The sequence below is a fragment of the Nomascus leucogenys genome, chromosome 3, assembly GCF_006542625.1.
Source record: "Nomascus leucogenys isolate Asia chromosome 3, Asia_NLE_v1, whole genome shotgun sequence".
Lineage (NCBI taxonomy): Eukaryota > Metazoa > Chordata > Mammalia > Primates > Hylobatidae > Nomascus > Nomascus leucogenys.
This window is the reverse complement of record NC_044383.1, coordinates 141,241,864-141,261,383: the sequence shown is the minus strand read 5'-3', so window position 1 is coordinate 141,261,383 and position 19,520 is coordinate 141,241,864. Positions and strand designations below refer to the sequence as shown.

Below are 19,520 nucleotides of genomic sequence, written 5' to 3'. Positions count from 1 at the left end.
AATCTTCACAAGAACAGCCTGCTGGACTTCACAAGAAGGCTGATGGATGTTGGGGGTGGGCATTTGGGGTGTGGAAAGGCCGCTTGGCACATTCTCAGCGTGTGCCAGCCCACACTGCCCCTTACCACCAAAGCCTTCTATTTCCCATTCCATCCAGTAGGAGCAGCTGTAGCTGACCTGAAACCTTCGGGGACAGGCTCATTGATTGTTTAAATAGGGAGGTGTAAAGTCTCGGGGGTCTAGGGCCTTGATGACACAGCTCAGGCACCACAGGCTCCTCCCACAGCACATCAGGCTGTGTGAGGCTGAGCACAGCTTATTTTCACTTTCTTGTCCATAAAGTCTCACATCATGTTCAGTTGTTTTCCTTCTACCCTAAAAGAAACACAACCAGAAAAGCCAGTCTCCCATTTTCATCTGTTTAAGGAATTGTGTAGCCACAAGGATCTTTAGAAGCAAGTCCTGTTAGGAGAAAATGACAACCTCTATGGGATTTCAACAATGGAGTTCCTTTTGAAAAGCAGTGGTACAGCCCACACCTCCTAAATTGCCGTACTTTCTTCGCCTTTTGTTGAGTCTGTATGAGATCCTCATTAACAAGTTTAACAATTCCTGGAGACTGAGGCTTTTGTCAGTTATGACGAGACTTCCCATTTCCTAGACCATGGTCTCTGTCAGCGTTTTTGTGCGTGTAGTTACTGTTTTGACTCCATTTCCCTCTGTCTTTAAATGTTTTTCTTTGGTATTTGAATGTGTCCTTGTGAATCACCATGAGTCCATTTTTGGAACAAATCAGGGTATAAATCTCTTATCAGATATGCCTGAAAGGTTTTATCTTCTAACAATTAAAGAATCTCCACAGCTGGCAGTAGCTTAAACACTATCAAACAGTGACATTTTTTGATGGTTTCCGTTTTCAATTTCAGTCCTGCCTGTGCCTTTCAGGGCATTTAAAGTTGCTACTAGAAAGTTCTGTGGCTTTTCAGACTATACTCATGAATTCAGTCCAGCTGATTAATCAGTGTCTACCGAAAATAAGTGGTGTCTCTATCTGGGAAGTTTAGCACTGAGTGGTCCCTGGGGGCCTATCTGCCATCTCTCTGTGTCTTGAAGCTGCTGCTGCAGCTTATTTTTTTACTCATTCAAAAACTAAAATATTCTAATACCACCTATTATCTGCTGACTGACTTTAATGATTTGGATTGATTTTTAAGCCATTGTGAAACTGCGTTTTAAAATTAAGTGACCATCAAGCACAGGTCTGGTGGATGTCATTAGAGAACAGGTGCAGCCAGCTGATTTCTCCATGTCATTTGCAAATCCAGAATGTACCATCTTCCATGCCTAGAGATGAAACTGAAGTACATGGAAAGGTCTGTTTATGAAAACAGGCTGTCGACAGCCCATCCTCCTGTTATACAAGAATGAGTGGATTGATCACACTATGCCACATATCATGCCACAGAATGACAATATGTTTGCTTACAATGAAGGTGGACGTGGGCGTGGTGCACTTCACTCCCTTGGTACAGCCCAAGATAGAGCAGCCCTTCAAGCTGGTGGAAAAAGTGGTTCAGAATGTATTTCAGTTCCGAAGGAAATACTGCCATCGAGGGCTCGGGTAAGAATGCCTTTTCTTCTCTTCAGTTGCAGTCTTTATAAAATCCTCAGGCACTTTTTAAGAGTAAGAACCTTGATTGCGCTATTCTTAAAGCTCTGAGTATTACACTTAGTTCAGTCCTGTGACGGACAAGACTTCACTGCCAATGAGGAGAGAGCAAAGACTTGCTAGACCTCAGGTGGCCTCTCTCAGGGTGGCTTTGCCATAAGCACAGCCTGGAATTGGTGACTGCACAGCTCACAGTGGCTCTGTACCGGGGAGCTCGTGGTTCCCCGGTACAGGGACTCGAGACAGTGAGGACTCGAGACAGATAATAATGGGTTTTTTAAATGCTTGCTTTCTACTGAGTTGCCCTATCTCTTCTTTAAGGACACACTTGAGAACCAGGAAGCAAATATGACTTCCGAGCAGCCAAAATCGTATCACGAAGTCCTCACGCAAGCACGTTTCCATCTCACAGAAAGCTGCTGCTCCCAAGAGGCTCTCAGGAACCACTGGGAAAACCCGACAGGGTGCAGTGGTCTGGAGGCCGCCCACCTCCATGGGCTCTGAAGGACCACAGCCTTGTTGCAGATCCAGAAAGAGCCAAGAAGCTGTTTAGTTAGGCCCAGTGATAGTCTGCTTAAGAAGTCAGGAAAGTGTATATTTGTAAAAGATTTCCATCTACGATAATCTATCCATATTCTGCTGTTTAAAGGGGCTCAGTGTGAGAGGCACATATTTCTCATTTTCTAAAACCTCCTCACATGGCTCCATTGTAATGCTCTCTTTCGCAGGGTCCAAAGTGTCCCTTTAGCACATGAAATGACAGCAGATTATTTTAGGGGCTGGCTGGGCATCAGCTCCTAAGAGCGTTGCAGTCCACAAAGCCCATTGCTGAGGATGCCAGAGGGCAGAAGTCAGAGCCTCAGCCTGCCACTTGTTGCCTCTAATTAAGCCAGGATTCCCACCTTACCAGATAGTTCCTGCTTCTCTAGCAGAGACTTAAGGTGCAGAGCTGGTGACAGAGATGCCATTGGCCAGCCATTTTGGCTGCAGCCCCCAGCTACCATGCACTGCTGGTGAGTGAAACAGAAGCTGGATTTTGGCTCACACCCCTCATGCAGAGCAGGACCCACACAGCTGTACCTGATAGCCCTGATTCATGGGGGAGGGGGGAGCACAAAACTATGTCCTTTTATGTGCTTTTGGAAATCCTGGAATTGGCCTGAGCCTAGAGCTGGCACTAGCACTTCCAAGGCAACCCCCCAGCTAAGTGAAGGGCCCTATTCATTTCAGATACACCATCCTCAGGACAGACATGGACCAGATACTGTGCCACCTGGGGTAACTGGTCAAAGTCCTTTGACCTGTTGGTGTTCTTCAGATATGAGAAACCATCATCAGGCCCTCTTTGCCATGAAACTGAACTCAAAGATCTGTTACCTCACCTTGAAAGTGTGGGGGACATGCAATTCCTTGTTGAAAGGACCATCAGCCTATAAGCAACATGCTATCTCCCCTGGCCATGACACCTTCCAAGCCCTTTGGGATGAGCTCTGTAAGAGCCCTGAGACTTGAAGAAAAATGCAATCCAGGCCTAACTCTGCAGCATTTCAAGCAGTTCTGCTATTCATGTTAAAACAATGGTTCAAGTTGGATAGATGAAATTTAAAATATATCCTCTGCTTCAAATCAGTTTTAAAGATGCTTGAAAAATAACAAGAGGAATAATTATTTGTATTTTCCTATCAGCTATTTTCAAACTTTTAGCAAAAAAAAGCAACTCTTTTAGCGTGAAGAGTTCTAAAGGCTGATAAATTCAAATTCTAGAGAATCAAAACTGATGATTTGTCACACAAGAAATAATACAACTTTCACATCGAAACATGAGGCACATCAAGCTTATGTTTCTACAAGAATGCAACTGAGCAGATGTTACTTTAAACTTACTTACCTTAAAAAAGTGCATGTACTGATTGAGCTTTGGAGAGTGCTTTCCCATTGTGGGCTTGCCTCGCGCATCAGGTCAGAGCTGCCTCAGTGGCGGGCGGTGCCTCTTATCTGGTGCTATATAATCCAAGAGGCTCCTGCCACTCCCTCCAGCTGTCAGTAGTCAGCAACCGTGTTGTTTTCAAATGAGGGTTAAAAGTGTCATGATTTGCAGAATTTAAGTAAAATTCTGATTTTTCTCTCTTTCCCTCAGAATGTTATTCCCTGAAGCGCAGCGCTTGGAAAGCACGGGCAGGCTGTTAGAGTTGGCAGACGTAGACCCTACTCTTCGGCCCAGCCAGCTCTCCATCTCACACTTTAAGAGCCTCTGTGATGTATACAGAAAAATGTGTGATGAAGACCCACAACTCTTTGCGTATAATTTCAGAGAACTCCTCAAGCGAAGAAAAAGCAAAAATGAAGAAAAAGAAGAGGATGACGCAGAGAATTACAGACTCTAGCTGCTGCCTGGGCGCGAGCAGCCTACCAGATGTCGATTTGCACTACGTGGAGCTTCTTATGTAGGTACTCTTTTGTCTTTACAGAATGACAATAAAAATGCCAACGACCAGATGTGACTTATTTTCCTTTTACTATGCAGCTTGGCAGAGAAAATAAATATCATCAAATAAGGTACAGTACAAGCTTTCTTTTAATATATACTGTATAGATATGACATGTTTAGTATAAACAGCATCTATTACAATCTTACAAAAATGAAGTATCTGCACATTTTGCCCCTAAACCACATTAAAATAACTTAAATATGCTTTAAATAAAGCAAAAACTAACAGCTGAAAGAAAATGCCCAGAGGATTTAAAAAAAATGGCCCTTTGAAAACTATTTATTAATCACAACTTCCCCAGCCTTACTTTTTCCACATAACTTAAAATAATTAGAATGTAATTTTAAGGATTCTAAATCATTTGATACCTGCTCAAAGTGGATATAAACTAAGTAATTTACAGATTCTGACCAGTTTCATCTAGGTTTCTGATCCACAATAAATTAAAATAACTTAAATCTTTACAACCATTTTGTGGGAAAATGTATACTGCACAAAACCCAGGAATGAAGTTTTTTTTTTTTTTTGCAATTTCCACTTTACCACCAGTTTAAAAGTAAAATGAGGAATTTAACCCATATCTGGATTGAATCGTACTATGATTTTCCGTGGCTCTCTGTTTCATAAAAACACTCCTCATTGACAACAGATGTTAAACTCTGGACACTGAATTCTCGCTCTAGAACAGAATTTAGGTCGATGGTGGCATCTTCAGATTGACTGTCAAGGGACTGGTGACGGATCTGCGCCTTGAGCAAAGTTCCTCTGTCCCTCTTGGTGCTGTTGGCTTTTCGTTTGATGGGGCAGAAGTGCCCCCGGACCAGTTTGGGCTGCTCTCTTCCTTTCTGACCCTCACCCGACTCCGGGCCAGGCTGCTGCTCAGCCTCGGGGTGAACGTCTGGGTCCTCGGAAATTCTCAGTCTCTGGAACTGAATTTCGATGTCTTTAGTAGGGCTGCCCTGCTTCACAGTCTGATGGTGGTCATCATCTTCATCGCTCAGGATGTCACTCTCTTTGATGAGATTGTCAGCAAAATCTGCCAAGCCGGGGTGTGGGTATTTCCCGGGAGAAGCGCTCTTGGAGTCCTGCCTGCCCTCGGCCGTGGGGCAGCCGCCGCTCTGGGTGCTGCTGCTCAAGCTGCCCTCGTCGGAGTCCAGCAAGGTTCCTTTGCCAGTCTCACCGGTCCACTCGTTGCTGGAGGAATTCTTCAGGACTTTTAAAGACCTGGATGAAGCTGCAGTGAGAAAAACACATTTCGCTGTGTTACAGAAACAGGTTACACAATGTGTAATGTTTGCCTCAAAGCTTGTGTAAGATTTAACATTAAGATTTTATTTTATGATATGACTTCAGTTAGCAACTATCCTGGTAATTAGGCAAAAATGTAGCTACTGAAAACATGGAAATTTTTGACTTAAGTTTACAGTTGTAAGTTGGGCAATTCAGCATTTTTAGATTACCGGAGCTCAATTATTTAGATAGAACTAGACACTAGAAACTACTATATGGGCTAAGATTCTTATTTTGCCAATGAGTAAATTGAAAACTTTCTTTCACTAAGGTGCTTTGTAATTTGATCACAAAGATCACACCATATTCCTATGCATCTTCTCACCTTGTGGATTTCCCTTGCTGCTCAATTAAAAGTAGAAAATGCCCCTCCCCCCCACTTTTTAAAGACAGTGTCTTGCTCTGCCACCCAGGCTGGAGTGCAGTGGTGTGATCTCTGATCACTGCAACCTCCGCCTCCTGGGCTCAAGTGATCCTCCCATCTCAGCCTCCTGAGTAGCTGGGACTATAGGTGCGCATGATCACGCCTGGCTAATTTTTATATTTTTTTGTAGAGATGGGGTTTTGCCATGTTGCCCAGGTTGGTCTCAAACTCCTGTTCTCAAGAGCTCAAGGGATCCACCTGCCTTGGCCTCCCAAAGTGCTGGGATTACAGGCATGAGCCACCATGCCCAGCCTAGAAAATGCTCTTTATCTCTCATATGAGAACTGTCTCTGCTGGAATTTCAAACCAACTTTCTGAAATGTTATTTTATAGGTGTGTGTGTGTGTGTGTGTAGTTCTGTTCTCTTGGATTGAAAGAAGGGAGTTCTCAGTTTTGGTGTTTCTATAAATAGTAACAGCATGTTATTTTGATGGCCAGTTTATTTTGACAATGGAGAAAATAGCAAATATGTGGTAAATCTGAAGAGGTCACACTGATTTGACATGAAAAAGAGAAGTTTTACATTTTCTAAGCCTAAAAACAACAAAGATAATAACAAAATAGTTAATGTAGAAATAAGGTTCTGAAAACTTAAGCTGAAATTTTAGAAACAAGCAGAAAGAACAGTGTGATTTGAAATGCTTACTTGGTGCCTTATCGATTAAGAACGAGTATAAGAGGCCCCTTAACTTAGATGGCATTACGTCCCAATCAACCCATTGTTAAGTTGATAATATGGAAAGTCGAGAATGCATTTAATGTACCTACTAACCATTGCAGCTTAGCCTAGCCTGCCTTCAGTGTGCTCAGAACACTTACATTAGCCTATGGTTGGGCAGATCACAAGGCCTGTTTTATAATTAAGTGTTGAATATCTCATGAAATGTATTGAATGCTGCACTAGAAGCGAAAAACAGAACGGTTGTCTGGGTACTCGCAGTATGGTTTCTACTGAATGTGTGTCACTTTCACACCATGGTAAAGTCAAAAAATTGTAGGTTGAACCATCAGAAGGTGGAGACCCTCTGTGTAAGGTTCTTGATGTTCATTCAGCATTGACCTTCAGGATGCCTGGCACTGTTCTGAGCACTGGAAATACAGCAGTGAGGAAAACAAAGTCCCTGGACCCATGCACATCTTAGTGGAAGAAACAAAATCGTACCTTTGGACTATGTTAGCGGGTAGGAAGACAAGGGATCGGGGTTGGAGGTAGCTGTATTTTACAGTAGAATGTTTGGGAGCAAGAGGCATGTTTAGGTTTCTTAAAAGGAGATAAAGGTACCTCGATGACTTACAAAGTGAAAACTCACAGCTATATTACAAGAGCATATATCCTTTTCAGAAGCGCATAATATTTTCTTGAATAAACACAAGGCTAGCAAAATTCTCACCTAATTTGGCCGAAACAGGAACTCGGTTCTTAAGAGGTACCAGGCGATCCTTACACGTTTTCTCCAGTGGTAATTCACACTTTATGTGACGCCTGAAGTTTTCCCTCAGAATAGAACGAATCACCTTAACAATGTTGGTTTTGCTTTCACTGTCACTGGCGGGGGGGGAGAGAAAACAGCAGAAGTGTCCAGAGTGTTCATCGTGCTTCCATTCCACGCCCACCTGTGTTCTGTGCCTTGCACCTGCTGGACCAGGCTGCCAGCCAGCCACCCAACAGCAGTGCCATGTGGCCTCCCGTACAAAAGGAGGTGAGAATTGATCACTCTTAAGATTTTGATATTTATTTAATCAACATATTCTCATACTAGCGGCCTCAGTTGCCTTTTTCAGAGGGTGGGGAGTGTGACCCTGATGTCATCAAAATTCAGGAGGGCACTAAATATAAACTCCCTTCCTTAAGAGACATAATTCTGTGTTATTTCTCTTGGTTTTAATCTTTGGAAGTCAGTCATACCTGCAACACAACTGAAAGATGGTTTCTGGCCGTCCTTCTATTTCTGACTTCGTATGGATCAGTTCCCATATGGAATTATTTTCTGTCCCTGTGTAAAAGGAAATGGAAACAAGAGTCTACAACTTTGCCCAAAATGCTGTGGTTAAGAACACTTGTAAAGTTTAAATCTCATGAGTTAAGAAAGTCTAATATTCCCAGTCCTGGCTCATTTTCTTCTGTGGCTTGTTCTATATATGATTTTCACAGTTACAAGAACTGAAATGCCTTTTGGTTACTTTTTACATTTCCTGCTGCAGATTTTCCTCCATCTGAACCACCTTCACCCTCTCTCTGGAGCCCCTCTCTGCGGAAGAGGAGATTCAGTGGATCCTATTCTTCAACCCTCCTTTGCAGTTTTGCCCTTTCCTTGGAAGGAACAGGAGCTGGGGTACTTGAGGTAAAAGAGGCCAGCCCCAAATGTGGTCATGTTCTAGAAAACATAAGCACTTCTGACAAAAGTTAAACAGAAGCCCAGCAGGCCACTGCATGACTCAGCCTGCTGGCCTCTTCTGTCACCAAAACAAGGTTACTCTGGAAGGATCTCTGAACATTTTCCAGAGTCAAAGATTTTTTTCTTTTTATATCACCTACAGTACTACCTAACCTTAAGGAATTTTCTGCTATATTCTAAAATTGTAAAAACAAATTTGTGGATCTTTGTTTTTCTAACACATTTTAGGGTATCAAGGCAGAAAGGAAAATGTTGAAAACTATTGATAGGGAAAATAAGGAAACAATGAAAGGCATTTGGCAAAGAAAAAGCTATCCACCAGCTTTTAGTTTCTCCCAGAAATCTGCTAAGGAACATCAAAACAACCTCTCTTGTCCTCGTTTTCCTTGTCTATAAAATAAAAGGCACCAAAAATTATCCCCAAGGTCCTTTCTTAATTTACATTCCACAGTTAAGTCTACTAAAATGCTTTTTCTGGCATCGTACTGCACGAAACAGTTACCTGCTGGATTCCCCAGTCTGACTTGAAGCGCGGAGATGGGGATCAACCAGCGGAATTTAAATGGGTCCAAGTCAGCAGAGTTGTGTGCAGGCCGGGAATTCGAGGGCTGTAACATGAAGGCCCACCAAGAAAAGTGTTAGGGAAGCTCTCACTGGGGGAGGATGTGTGCACGGTGAACAGGAATTTATGTTCTCCCTGTGGGCAAGTCTGCAGGCAGCTATGTGGGTGTTCAGGGCACAGAAATTAATCAGCTACGCACCCAATTCTCAAAGACCTCACATGCTGGGGAAGGTGGGGAGGAAGAGTTGTAGTTCAGAAGCAGTTACAGGTCTCAAAGCAAGAACAGCAGCCAAGGCTTCCACACCCTGACGCTACCTCGGAATGGTAAACTGATGGCGTATGGTATCCGCAGCTAGGCTTTGTTTTTGTTTTTCTGAGTCAAGGTAAAAGGCATTTGAAAATAAATCAAAGTTTCATAGACTATGTTTATGGAACAAACATGGGCCATTTTCAGGGATATAAAAGTCGATGTTCTATGTAGGCCCCCCTATGAGTATTTATCTACTTTATTTACTTATTTATGTATTTATTGGCAGGGTCTCACTCTGTCGCACAGGCTGGAATGCAGTGGCATGATCAAGGCTCACTGCAGCTTCCACCTCCTGGGCTCAATTGATCCTCCTGCCTCAGCCTCCCGAGTAGCTGGGACTACAGGCACGTGCTACCACACCCAGCTACTTCTTCTATTTTTGGTAGAGGCAGGGTTTCACCATGTTGGCCAGGCTGGTCTTAAATTCCTGGGCTCAAGCCTCAGCCTCCCAAAGTGCTGGGATTACAGGCATGAGCCACCGTGCCCAGCTGTACATCTTTTAACACAGACATCTTTCACAGGGAGACTCAGAAACGCTCTCAGTATGTGATGGGGTTAGTTACCCTCAGAGTAAGCAGTATCAGCCAGCCCAGCCTTGGTGCTCAGTGGGCTTTTCAGTTCAATGTTAATAGGAAGAGACAGCCATGAAAAGGTAGCTTAAATTAAAATGAATTTTTGCCTTACCAATTTCTTTTTCAGTTTGCAGTTTTCTTTATAAACCAGTATGACGGCTCTCTTAAAAACTAAAGAAAGGAAAAGAGAAAGGAAGTCTTGATTTTATGCAAACTCTTCCAAGGTTAAACTAGAGCTGAATGTCTTAACAGAATAATGCTCGTCAAATGTATGAGTCTCTAAGCCCTCACTCTGCCAACATGAGTGAATAAATGGTACTTCCCTTTCACTCATATTTGAACTATGCAGAAGCACCTGCTTATTTAAAAGCTACTATTAGAAGTTGATCTTGGCTTTTTTAAACTCTTTGTTTTATTGAAAGCTGAGGACACTGTGTTCATCTCAGTGACAATATACTGTCACTTGCTCTCCCAACTCTCAGAGAGAATTAAAACATCTTGAAATACAGCGGACTATTAAGATAGCAGTTTTCTGCTGGGCGCGGTGGCTCACGCTTGTAATCCCAGCACTTTGGGAGGCCGAGGCAGGCGGATCATGAGGTCAGGAGATCGAGACCACGGTGAAACCCCGTCTCTACTAAAAATACAAAAAATTAGCCGGGCGTGGTGGCGGGCGCCTGTAGTCCCAGCTACTCGGAGAGGCTGAGGCAGGAGAATGGCGTGAACCCGGGAGGTGGAGCTTGCAGTGAGCCGAGATTGCGCCACTGCACTCCAGCCTGGGTGACAGAGCAAGACTCCGTCTCCAAAAAAAAAAAAGATAGTTTTCTGGCCAGGCACGGTGGCTAATGCCTGTAATCCCAGCACCCTGGGAGGCTGAGACAGGATCACCTGAGGTCAGGAGTTCGAGACCAGCCTGGCCAGCATGGTGAAACCCCATCTCTACTAAAAATAAAAAAATCAGCCGGGCGTGGTGGTGAGCACCTGTAATCCCAGCTACTCAGGAGGCTTAGGCAGGAGAATCGCTTGAACCCGGGAGGTAGAAGTTGCAGTGAGCAGAGATCACACCATTGCACTCCAGCCTGGGCAACAAGAGCAAAACCTCGTCTCAAAAAACGAAAAAGAAAAGATAGCAAGTTTCAAAATAGCCTCAGGGATCTGTTCCTATAACACTTGGCCTGAGCCAAGCAGCAGAAGGGAGAACAAGATAATGAGGATGCAGAGCGATGCCGGAGTTTCAAATAGTTGGGGGCTGACCCTGTTAAGTCCCCAACCATTATAGCAATTCTGACTCCTGGAGCTCAGGAGTGAGCTGGACTGGTGCGGCTAGTGAAGTTCTTCCGTAATCCCAGCCTCTGTTCAGTCTGCATTCTTCTGAATGGAATACTAACCAAATACTGTGAGCTCAAGGTCCTTTCTAGCTTTTCCTAGAGACAGAAATGGATTCAACCAGGAAACCGTAGAGTGCATCAGAAGCTCTCCCATCGAAAGTTCTGTTACCTAGATGGTAAAAACAGGAGGTAAGGAAGATATGGAAATCCCAGGCTAGATCATCTCTTGTTGGATAGTGATGTACACACAGTCACTGCTAAAATGCAAGCACAGCTGGTTTAATTTTTATGGTACCTGTAAACGTGGGGCCTTAAACAGTGGAGGTTTTGAAAAGATGAGCTAAGCACCCAAGTGTCTGATCAATAACATAAAGGTGAAGGCATTTTGCTCCAGTGCACACATATGTAGGTGAGACATGCCTTGCGACCAACTCAATTTCCATAAGATGAACTCTACCAGTGTCTGTGGTTCTTCCAGAGTGCCTTTTGTAAGCTTTCCCCTGGGATCTAGTACATCCATCACCTCTGAGCTCCATTTGGGCTGCTGATAAAAGCACCAGCATTGAAACTGGCCAGAGTGAAGGACTGATCTCCAGCTCTTTCCTGTTCCTGCCATTTTCTACCTAAACTATGCTACTTCCTGCATGCCGGCTTTAGAAGCACAAGATTCTAAATTAAGCAATCAGATAAAAAGGAAAAATACAGAAAATGTCAAATCCTGCTCAGACTAATTTTATAAATAAGCAGGTAACCACCAATATTTGATGTTAAAAAAAAAAAAAGGCAAAATCAAAAAGGAAAAGCCCCAGACTTCACACGCCAGTTCCCACGTCCTTTCTCCACCCCACCCTCTGCCAGCTCACCCTCCACGGATGTTCCAGCCAATGTGAACGTGACATAGGTTATATTTTAAACCAGTGTAATGAATTTTATGATATGTCTATATGTAAATTGTATAGTTCATTAGACACATTGTTATCAAGAAAATCTTGGGCATTTTCTCCTCCAGGAAAGTCCTAACAGGGCAGCCTATCTAGAAGGTCACCTACAGACCCCACACCACATGCACCAGGCTCCCAGAGTGCAGATGCCTCACGGACCTCCTTCTCTGTTCCGCTCTGCTCAGCTACTAGCTGGTCAAACACTGTCCCATAATCCTCATAGATCTTCTGCATCTCATTGATGTGGCTCGCTACTTTCTCCATTGCCTTTAGTGCTTCTGCAAGATATGAAATCATATTTATTTCATAACTGTTATTTGTTTTAGATTCTATCCAACAGTAATAATGAATGGAGTCAAGATTCAGCTCAGGATTCCAGACCAGTTCCCACTAGCAGGAGCATTCAGAATAAGTCACAACAGCCCACTGTAGCCCAGCCCTTAGAATGAAGAACAGCAAAATTATCTCCTACTTCAAATTCTTTTTGAAATGAGGCAGAGTATCAGTGAAAAGTATCACTAATAGGCCGGGTGCGGTGGCTCATGCTTGTAATCCCAGCACTTTGGGAGGCCGAGGCGGGCGGATCACGAGGTCAGGAGATCCAGACCACGGTGAAACCCCGTCTCTACTAAAAAATACAAAAAAATTAGCCGGGCGTGGTGGCGGGCGCCTGTAGTCCCAGCTACTCGGAGAGGCTGAGTCAGGAGAATGGCGTGAACCCGGGAGGCGGAGCTTGCAGTGAGCCGAGATTGCGCCACTGCACTCCGGCCTGGGTGACAGAGCGAGACTCCGTCTCAAAAAAAAAAAAAAAAAAAAGAAAAGTATCACTAATAACAACTGACATTTCTGGAGCACTTTCTACTTAGCAAGGATCACGACAGGTGATTTCTGTGAATCATCTCATTTAGTGCCCACAATAACTCAAAGACTAATCAATCCCATTTTACAGATGGGAAAAGTGAGTGCAGGATATTCTGCCAGAGTTCCAGAGAGGAAAACACAAGAATGGAGCCAGGCTTCAAACCCAAGGCTGGCTGGGCTTAGGGCACCAGCTCTCGAGTTTGGCTTCCCCTTCTGGGAACTGGGATCTAGGTTTAAATGGAACTTTAAAACACCCCCGTACATGACTGACAGAGCAATTGTTTGCATTTATATATGGTATATGTTCATAACTTTCCATGAGGGAATATGAGGGATACATTATTTTATGAAAACCAAAAGGCAAAATTTTAGGTCACTTTTAAATTCAGTATTCTTTATACTTTTTTTCTCCCAATTCAACATTTTAATTCTATCTGGAGGGAAGTTTGGAAGGAAGTTTTTTAAATCAAACCCTTCTAAAGATCATCTTAATACAAAATGAAGTTTTTACACAGTATGAATGCTGAACATAATTTGTATTATTTACTTATAGAATTTAAGTGTCATACAAAAATGCTTTCCTCTTGTTGATTTTGATACCAAAGTATGCTTGTCATGGAAAAAGAGCCAGTTTAATTTACGCTCTTCTCAGTATTTATTATTCAGTAATACTAAAGTGTTAATAAGTCTCTTTCTCTCCCCATAAATTTTATTACATATGGTTTAACTGGACCTCCTAGTTTCAACATATGAACAAATCACTATCTCCAACCCAAATAAAGCCCCTCTTTAAGGATCCTCTATTTACTATCAAACTGCAAGGCTTTGTGTTTTTGACAAATTGTGTCTCAGGCCAGTAATTTCAGAGGTTCAAACAGTAACACACCAGCAGCGACTTGAAAGCATAACCCATCATTGGGAGTTTGGTTTCGAAGCCGAGCTCTGCTCAGAGATCTCCACAAGGTGGAGCCTCACCCAACAAATCCGACCAGCAGCTCGGGTGGCGAACCCCACAAAACTTAACCAAGTGGTAGGAAAATAGGCCTGATTTTCAGTTCCAGCGGCACTGTTTCACAGCCACGTGACCTAAGGTAATTTACTTATTTTGAGAGTGAAGACAGAATCATCCCTGCAAAGGAGGAGTATGCAGCTACCCGGATGAGATCATTTTTACCCAAGTATTTTGTAAGCTCTAAAGGAGTGACCAGACACCTAGCTACGTTCACATATTCACATGAAACCTAAGATTAACCATCACAGAACTGAAAAGTGATTTAGGACGTGCCACTAGGCGGGGAAGAGGTGAGCTGGCAGCCCCTTGCCGCCCTGTGCAGGCCCTCGCCCGGAGGTGCCGCCGCCTCCTCACCCGTCAGGTGGTAGTGCTCCTCGCTCTCCTGGTCCGTCAGGGACACCAGCTCCTTGAGCAGCAGCGGGTACTTGAGCACTCTCTGAACAGGCTTGATGAGGTAGGACTCCAGCGTGGAGGAATGCTGCTTGGTGGGATTCCGGGTGTCCAGAAAAGCCTTGAAGGCTTTGTCAGTTTTAGCTACAAGCAGATGGATAAAAGACCTTAGAAGAGCACAGTGGGGTGAATTCTTCATTTCTCTTTTAACATTTATAGATCATCCATTTCTATAGTCCTCCTAATGCCATTCTTTAATAAAAACCCCAACCCATCAGCGGGTCAGGCACCCAGCTGTCAGCATGGGATTCCGCCTCACAGCCCTGACAGAGCCCTGGAGTGCTGGGAGCTTCGGAGGATGGAATGCAGCCTGCACGCCAAAGAGTAACACGGACTCAAAATGCAGGAATGTCTGACTTTAAAGACATTTCATGTATACCCATGAGAAATATTGTTATAGGTGGCCTAAAAAGTGAGTTTCAAACAATTCATTAAAAGCCATGAAGCATGGCCAGGTGCGGTGGCTCACGCCTGTAATCCCAGCACTTTGGGAGGCTGAGGCGGGCAGATCACCTGAGGTCAGGAGTTCGAGACCAGCCTGGGTAACATGGTGAAACCCGTCTCTACTAAAAATACAAAAATTAGCCGGGCATGATGGTGGGCGCCTGTAATCCCAGCTACTCAGGAGGCTGAGGCAGGAGAATCACCTGAACTCCTGAGGTGGAGGTTGCAGTGAGCCAAGATTGCGCCACTGCACTCTAGCCTAGGCAACAAAGTGACACTCCATCTCAAGAAAAACAACATCAAAAAAGCCATTAAGCAATGTTATCCAGACCCTACAACATACCCACAAAAATTTCATAAAGGAAAATAAACCAGTGTTTTTCCCACTGGCCTCACTCTAGTTGTTTCTTATTCCTATTCTGTACACTTAAGGGCTATCTGGAAAGCAGTATCTTTTCTCCTGTAAAGTAAGGTGACAGGCACTGCAGCCTACAGCCTTCACTCCACAGCTCCAAGCAGATTCACCTTTCACATACCTACAGCCACAGCTCCCTTCTACCAGGCATGGCAGTAGGACCCTCTCTGGCAGTGAAAACTGCCCCTTTGTCTGAGTGCCATGAAGGGTATATATAGGAATCCAGGTGCATTTGGTTTGAGTACCAGCGGATACACGAGTGCTACTTGGATTCCACCAGTTGGCATTGGATGACCAGTTGCTTGGAATGCAGCTACTCTGAAGGAAGATACACCCTTATTTGGGATTGTGTTGTAAGATCAAAATCTACAACATTCTAGAAGATGCAATACCATTTTGAATGTGATTACCAGGCCAAGTAGGTGGTGAGAGGACCTCTCTTTATGACAAAGGAGGAACGGAGCAAGCCATTGGTATGCTTTCATAGTACTGCATTGACTGTCAATATGTATTGACAAGTACATTGGTGTGCTTTCATTGTACTATAGACTGTCAATACAAAGGTGCTTGTGGGCCAGGCGTGGTGGCCCATGCCTATAATCCCAGCACTTTGGGAGGCCTAGATGGGAGGATTACTTGAGGCCAGGAGTTCGAGACCAGCCTGGGCAACACAGTGAGACCCATTTCTACAAATATTTTTACATTTTTAAAATTAATTAATTAAATTTAATTAAAAAGAGGGTGTTTGTGGGAGGAAATGGCAACAGACTTCAGACAACTGTCTAAAGCAACTGGAGAAGATGGATTTGGGCTGGGTCTTGCTCATTTGAAGCACTCTAAGACCCCAGTTTTTAAACATGGGGCTTTTCTTCTGGGATACCATGATTTCTGGATTAAAATCCAATGGCAGAGCTGCATCCGTGGACAAGAATGAGCGCTAAGGGCATCAGGATAAACTTCCAGGTGCCCTCCAGGCCCGCGCAGAGGGAAACACTGAAGAGCAACCTTTGGGAAATGTGAGCTTTTCCGGTTGCACCAGAGAGACTTTACTTTCAGCTGACACACTTCTTGTGAGTTTGGTAGTAGGTTGTTGTGGCTCCTCAGGCTTAAGAAGATTAACAAGGAGAACAAACAAACAAACAAAAAACACCATAGCATGCATTTCTTTCTACTCCCATCTAGGGTTTGGGGTTGCAAGTTTTTAGAGAAAGGAATTTGGCAAGAAAAAAATCCCGATGTAACTGACAGCAAAGTGACACTTGGCAAGGCAACATCTCTGCTCTTAGGCACACTTGTTCCCGGCTACCAATAAACTGACAGAAACAGAAACCATTCCCTTTAATATTTGTCACTATCAAGGTCAAGGATGGACCTTAATACATCAAAATTGCACTTACTCTCTACTTGTTAAATGCAGATTTACCCTTTACTAACAGTTAAAAATGCAAAAAAAAAAAGAAAGAAAAAAAACCTATAAAAGGCGTAAGCAACTTACCTCGCTCCAGAACCTTTTGTACTTTGATATGGTTAGCACAGAATCCACTGTACAGTTTAAAGTGGTCCGCATAATAAAGGAAAGAGCCTCCAAGGGAAAACAGTAGTTTCTAGAAGGGCAGAGGGGAAAGTCAAATCAGACATGGTTTAATCAATGCGTGCTGGCTTATGGCATTTGATGGCCCTGTGGCTTCTGTCAGATTCCACAGCACTAATGCCTTAGAGCAGTTCAGACCTGCTCCATCCACACAGGAGGTGGGGAACAACCCAGGCGCTCCCCTGGCAGGTCTCTGGCTTGACTGCAAAGTTTCCAGCAGCAGAGCCTACTGACAGTGTGCAATCCAAGGACAAGAAACAAAGAAAGTTCTATAAAAATACAGCTGACAAGGTGGGATGTAAACAATCTGAGAGGTTCATTAATAAAGCCGACTCTGCATTGCTTGGGGAGAGTGATGCTGTCTGTATGGTTCCAGGTCCCCTTGGAGGGGCTTCCTGCCACACTGCGGCTTACACGGATGCTATGGAGCACTGGTGCTTCACAGAAGAGAGGGCTTGAGCCCAGCAATTAGAAACCTATTCTCTTAATCCCAGATCCACATGACCAGAGGGAAGCAGGATTGGGCACAGGGTAGGAGCTCTGGTTTCAGAAGCAACCACCCTGCATATCCTTCACAGCAGCTGGGAAAAGAGCACGTGCGTGGTCAACAACCAGGCGGGAGGTGCTGCCGGACTTCTGACTACCAAAAGCACGTGCACCAGGAAAAAAAAATAACAGCCTTCCTTTACCACCTGCCAGAGGAAAACAGTGCAAGGAAATAGTCACAGGACAATAAACAGTCAATAGTCACAGGACAAGAAATTATTTTTCATGAGAGAATTGTGCAGCACAGCCACGTATTTTTACTTTAAGCCTAAATCTGAGATACTTACTCTAAACTGTGAGGGGGTTTCTAGGGTGTTAAAGTCAGATGATGCTGAAATCCCATCCTCCAGGGTTTCCAGAAACACCTTCTGAAACTCCAGCATCTCTGGCAAACTTCCAAAAAGTGACTCCATCTATGTGAAGAACAGGATTTGAAATGAGGGGATTAGCCATGAAGTTCAGGACACCACGCTAACTCTTAGGCCCACAAATAAATCACAAGGAAATTCTTCACGGAAAAGCAGACAGAAAGTGAATCCTTTAAGAAGACAGCACGTTCATTATGGGATATGGCTTATACATAGAAAGTTTCACAGCTCCATCCCCCATAATTCTCTATTTCTACAGTAAATTTTTAAGTGGATGTAAAATTCTCAGAATTCAAATCAAGAAAAATGTAAGTCAGCAGAAAAGAACTAATTATGTGGTTTCACATTACAAAGGTATGTATTGAAAAGGAATTTCTGATCACACTCTCTTCTACCTCAAAAAGACCATAACCGTCCCTCTGCCTTTGTAAACGCTCTGCCACCAGGTCATGCAGCCGAGGCCACAGCAGTGGTTTAGGAGGAGGCTATGCCTGGGACTGTCAGAAGACCCTTAAGTCTTGGGATGTTCTTTTGGGATCAGTAGAGATACTCATAGGAGTTCTGCTAAAAGGCAAACAGAGACTAACCGTGGATCACTGGACAGAAGGAAGGTGATGTTATTTACCTCATCTTGGGTAAGAAAGGTCTCATTCTGAAGTGGCTCCAAGTATAATTCAAAGAGGCAGCTCAGATCCTGAAAGGAAATAGAAGAAAGTGTCTTCAACGCTTTAGTCTCCAAAATACCCATGAGATTTGGGTAGCAGCAACCTGGCAGCAGCTCCCCAAGGCTCCCATCAGGATAATGAAGTTTATGCCTTGTTGAAATTCTTTTTTTTTTTTTTTTTTTTCTTCGAGACAGAGTCTTGCTCTGTCACCCAGGCTGGAGTGCAGTGGCGCGATCTCAGCTCACTGCAACCTCTGCCTCCTGGGTTCAAGAGATTCTCCTGCCTCAGCCTCCCACGTAGCTGGGATTACAGGTGTGCTCCACCACACTCAGCTAATTTTTGTATTTTTAGTAGGGGCAGGGTTTCACCGTGTTGGTCAGGCTGGTCTCGAACTCCTGACCTCAGATGATCCTCCTGCCTTGGCCTCCCAAAGTGCTAGCATTACAGGCGTGAGCCACCACACCCAGCCTTTGTTGAAATTCCTGACCCCAAAAGTAGTGATTGTTGCTCACCTAATTCAAAGAGGTTAATATCACAATACAGGCAACAGCTGGATTCCACACCTTTACAGCTCAATCATTCCCTCTACTTAGGTAAGTGTCTTGGTGATAGAAACACCCTTTCTTTGGGCCACTGCAGCAGGGGCACTCACTTCCCTGCAGAGGAAGGGGGTCTGGGTGGCACTGATGTCAGGTGCACCCCAGGTCCTGGCTTCTTCTGCCTCAGGGAGCACAGTGAGAGGTCCAGCGTGGAGCTGGGAGGGTCAAGATCTGGGGAGCCCTTCAACTTTGGGGTTGACTGATTCACAGAATCTCAAACTCACATATTCAAAGGCAATAAAAAAATTCCCACAGAGCTGCAGCTCTAATGGCTAAACTCTAAGCCATATTTGGGTCTCTTGCAAACAAGGTTCCAGCAGGACAGTATAGTGGGAGTAGACTGCGGTTACAAAACCCATGAGCGAAAGATTTCGTTTAATAATTTGAAGCAAAGCCAGGCGTGGTGGCTCATGCCTGTAATCCCAGCACTTTGGGAGGCAGAGGCAGGTGGATCACCTGAGGTCAGGAGTTCAAGACCAGCCAAGCCAACATGGTGAAAGCTTGTTTCTACTAAAAAAAAAAAAAAAAAAAAAAAAAAAAAAAAAAATAGCTGGGTGTGGTGGTCTGTGCCTGTAGTCCCAGCTACTC

General features: G+C 44.1%; 2 protein-coding genes across 12 annotated transcripts in view; one reads left to right on the top strand and one right to left on the bottom strand.

Annotated features, from left to right (window-relative positions):
- The window catches only part of TFB1M (transcription factor B1, mitochondrial), a 63,590-nt gene extending 54,905 nt beyond the window's left edge, over positions 1-8,685 (top strand). For 5 of the 9 annotated variants that reach the window (XM_030809878.1, XM_012506043.2, XM_030809875.1 and 2 more), the window contains 2 exons: positions 1,494-1,621; positions 3,807-4,230. In XM_030809878.1, coding sequence (XP_030665738.1) covers positions 1,494-1,621; positions 3,807-4,053 — 375 coding nt within the window. In that variant the 3' untranslated portion in view covers positions 4,054-4,230. Of the gene's footprint in view, positions 1-1,493; positions 1,622-3,806; positions 4,272-8,074 lie in introns of those variants that run through there. The other 4 variants (XR_004029403.1, XR_004029404.1, XR_004029402.1 and 1 more) reach the window with 4 other exon arrangements.
- The window catches only part of TIAM2 (TIAM Rac1 associated GEF 2), a 132,483-nt gene continuing 117,131 nt past the window's right edge, over positions 4,169-19,520 (bottom strand). For all 3 annotated transcript variants that reach the window (XM_030809864.1, XM_030809865.1, XM_030809866.1), the window contains 11 exons: positions 18,294-18,362; positions 17,588-17,713; positions 16,659-16,767; positions 14,209-14,388; positions 12,141-12,259; positions 11,101-11,209; positions 9,825-9,883; positions 8,771-8,876; positions 7,779-7,866; positions 7,264-7,418; positions 4,169-5,392 (listed from right to left, as the gene is read on the bottom strand). In XM_030809864.1, the coding sequence (XP_030665724.1) occupies positions 4,755-5,392; positions 7,264-7,418; positions 7,779-7,866; positions 8,771-8,876; positions 9,825-9,883; positions 11,101-11,209; positions 12,141-12,259; positions 14,209-14,388; positions 16,659-16,767; positions 17,588-17,713; positions 18,294-18,362 (1,758 nt within the window). In that variant the 3' untranslated portion in view covers positions 4,169-4,754. The remainder of the gene's footprint in view (positions 5,393-7,263; positions 7,419-7,778; positions 7,867-8,770; positions 8,877-9,824; positions 9,884-11,100; positions 11,210-12,140; positions 12,260-14,208; positions 14,389-16,658; positions 16,768-17,587; positions 17,714-18,293; positions 18,363-19,520) is intronic.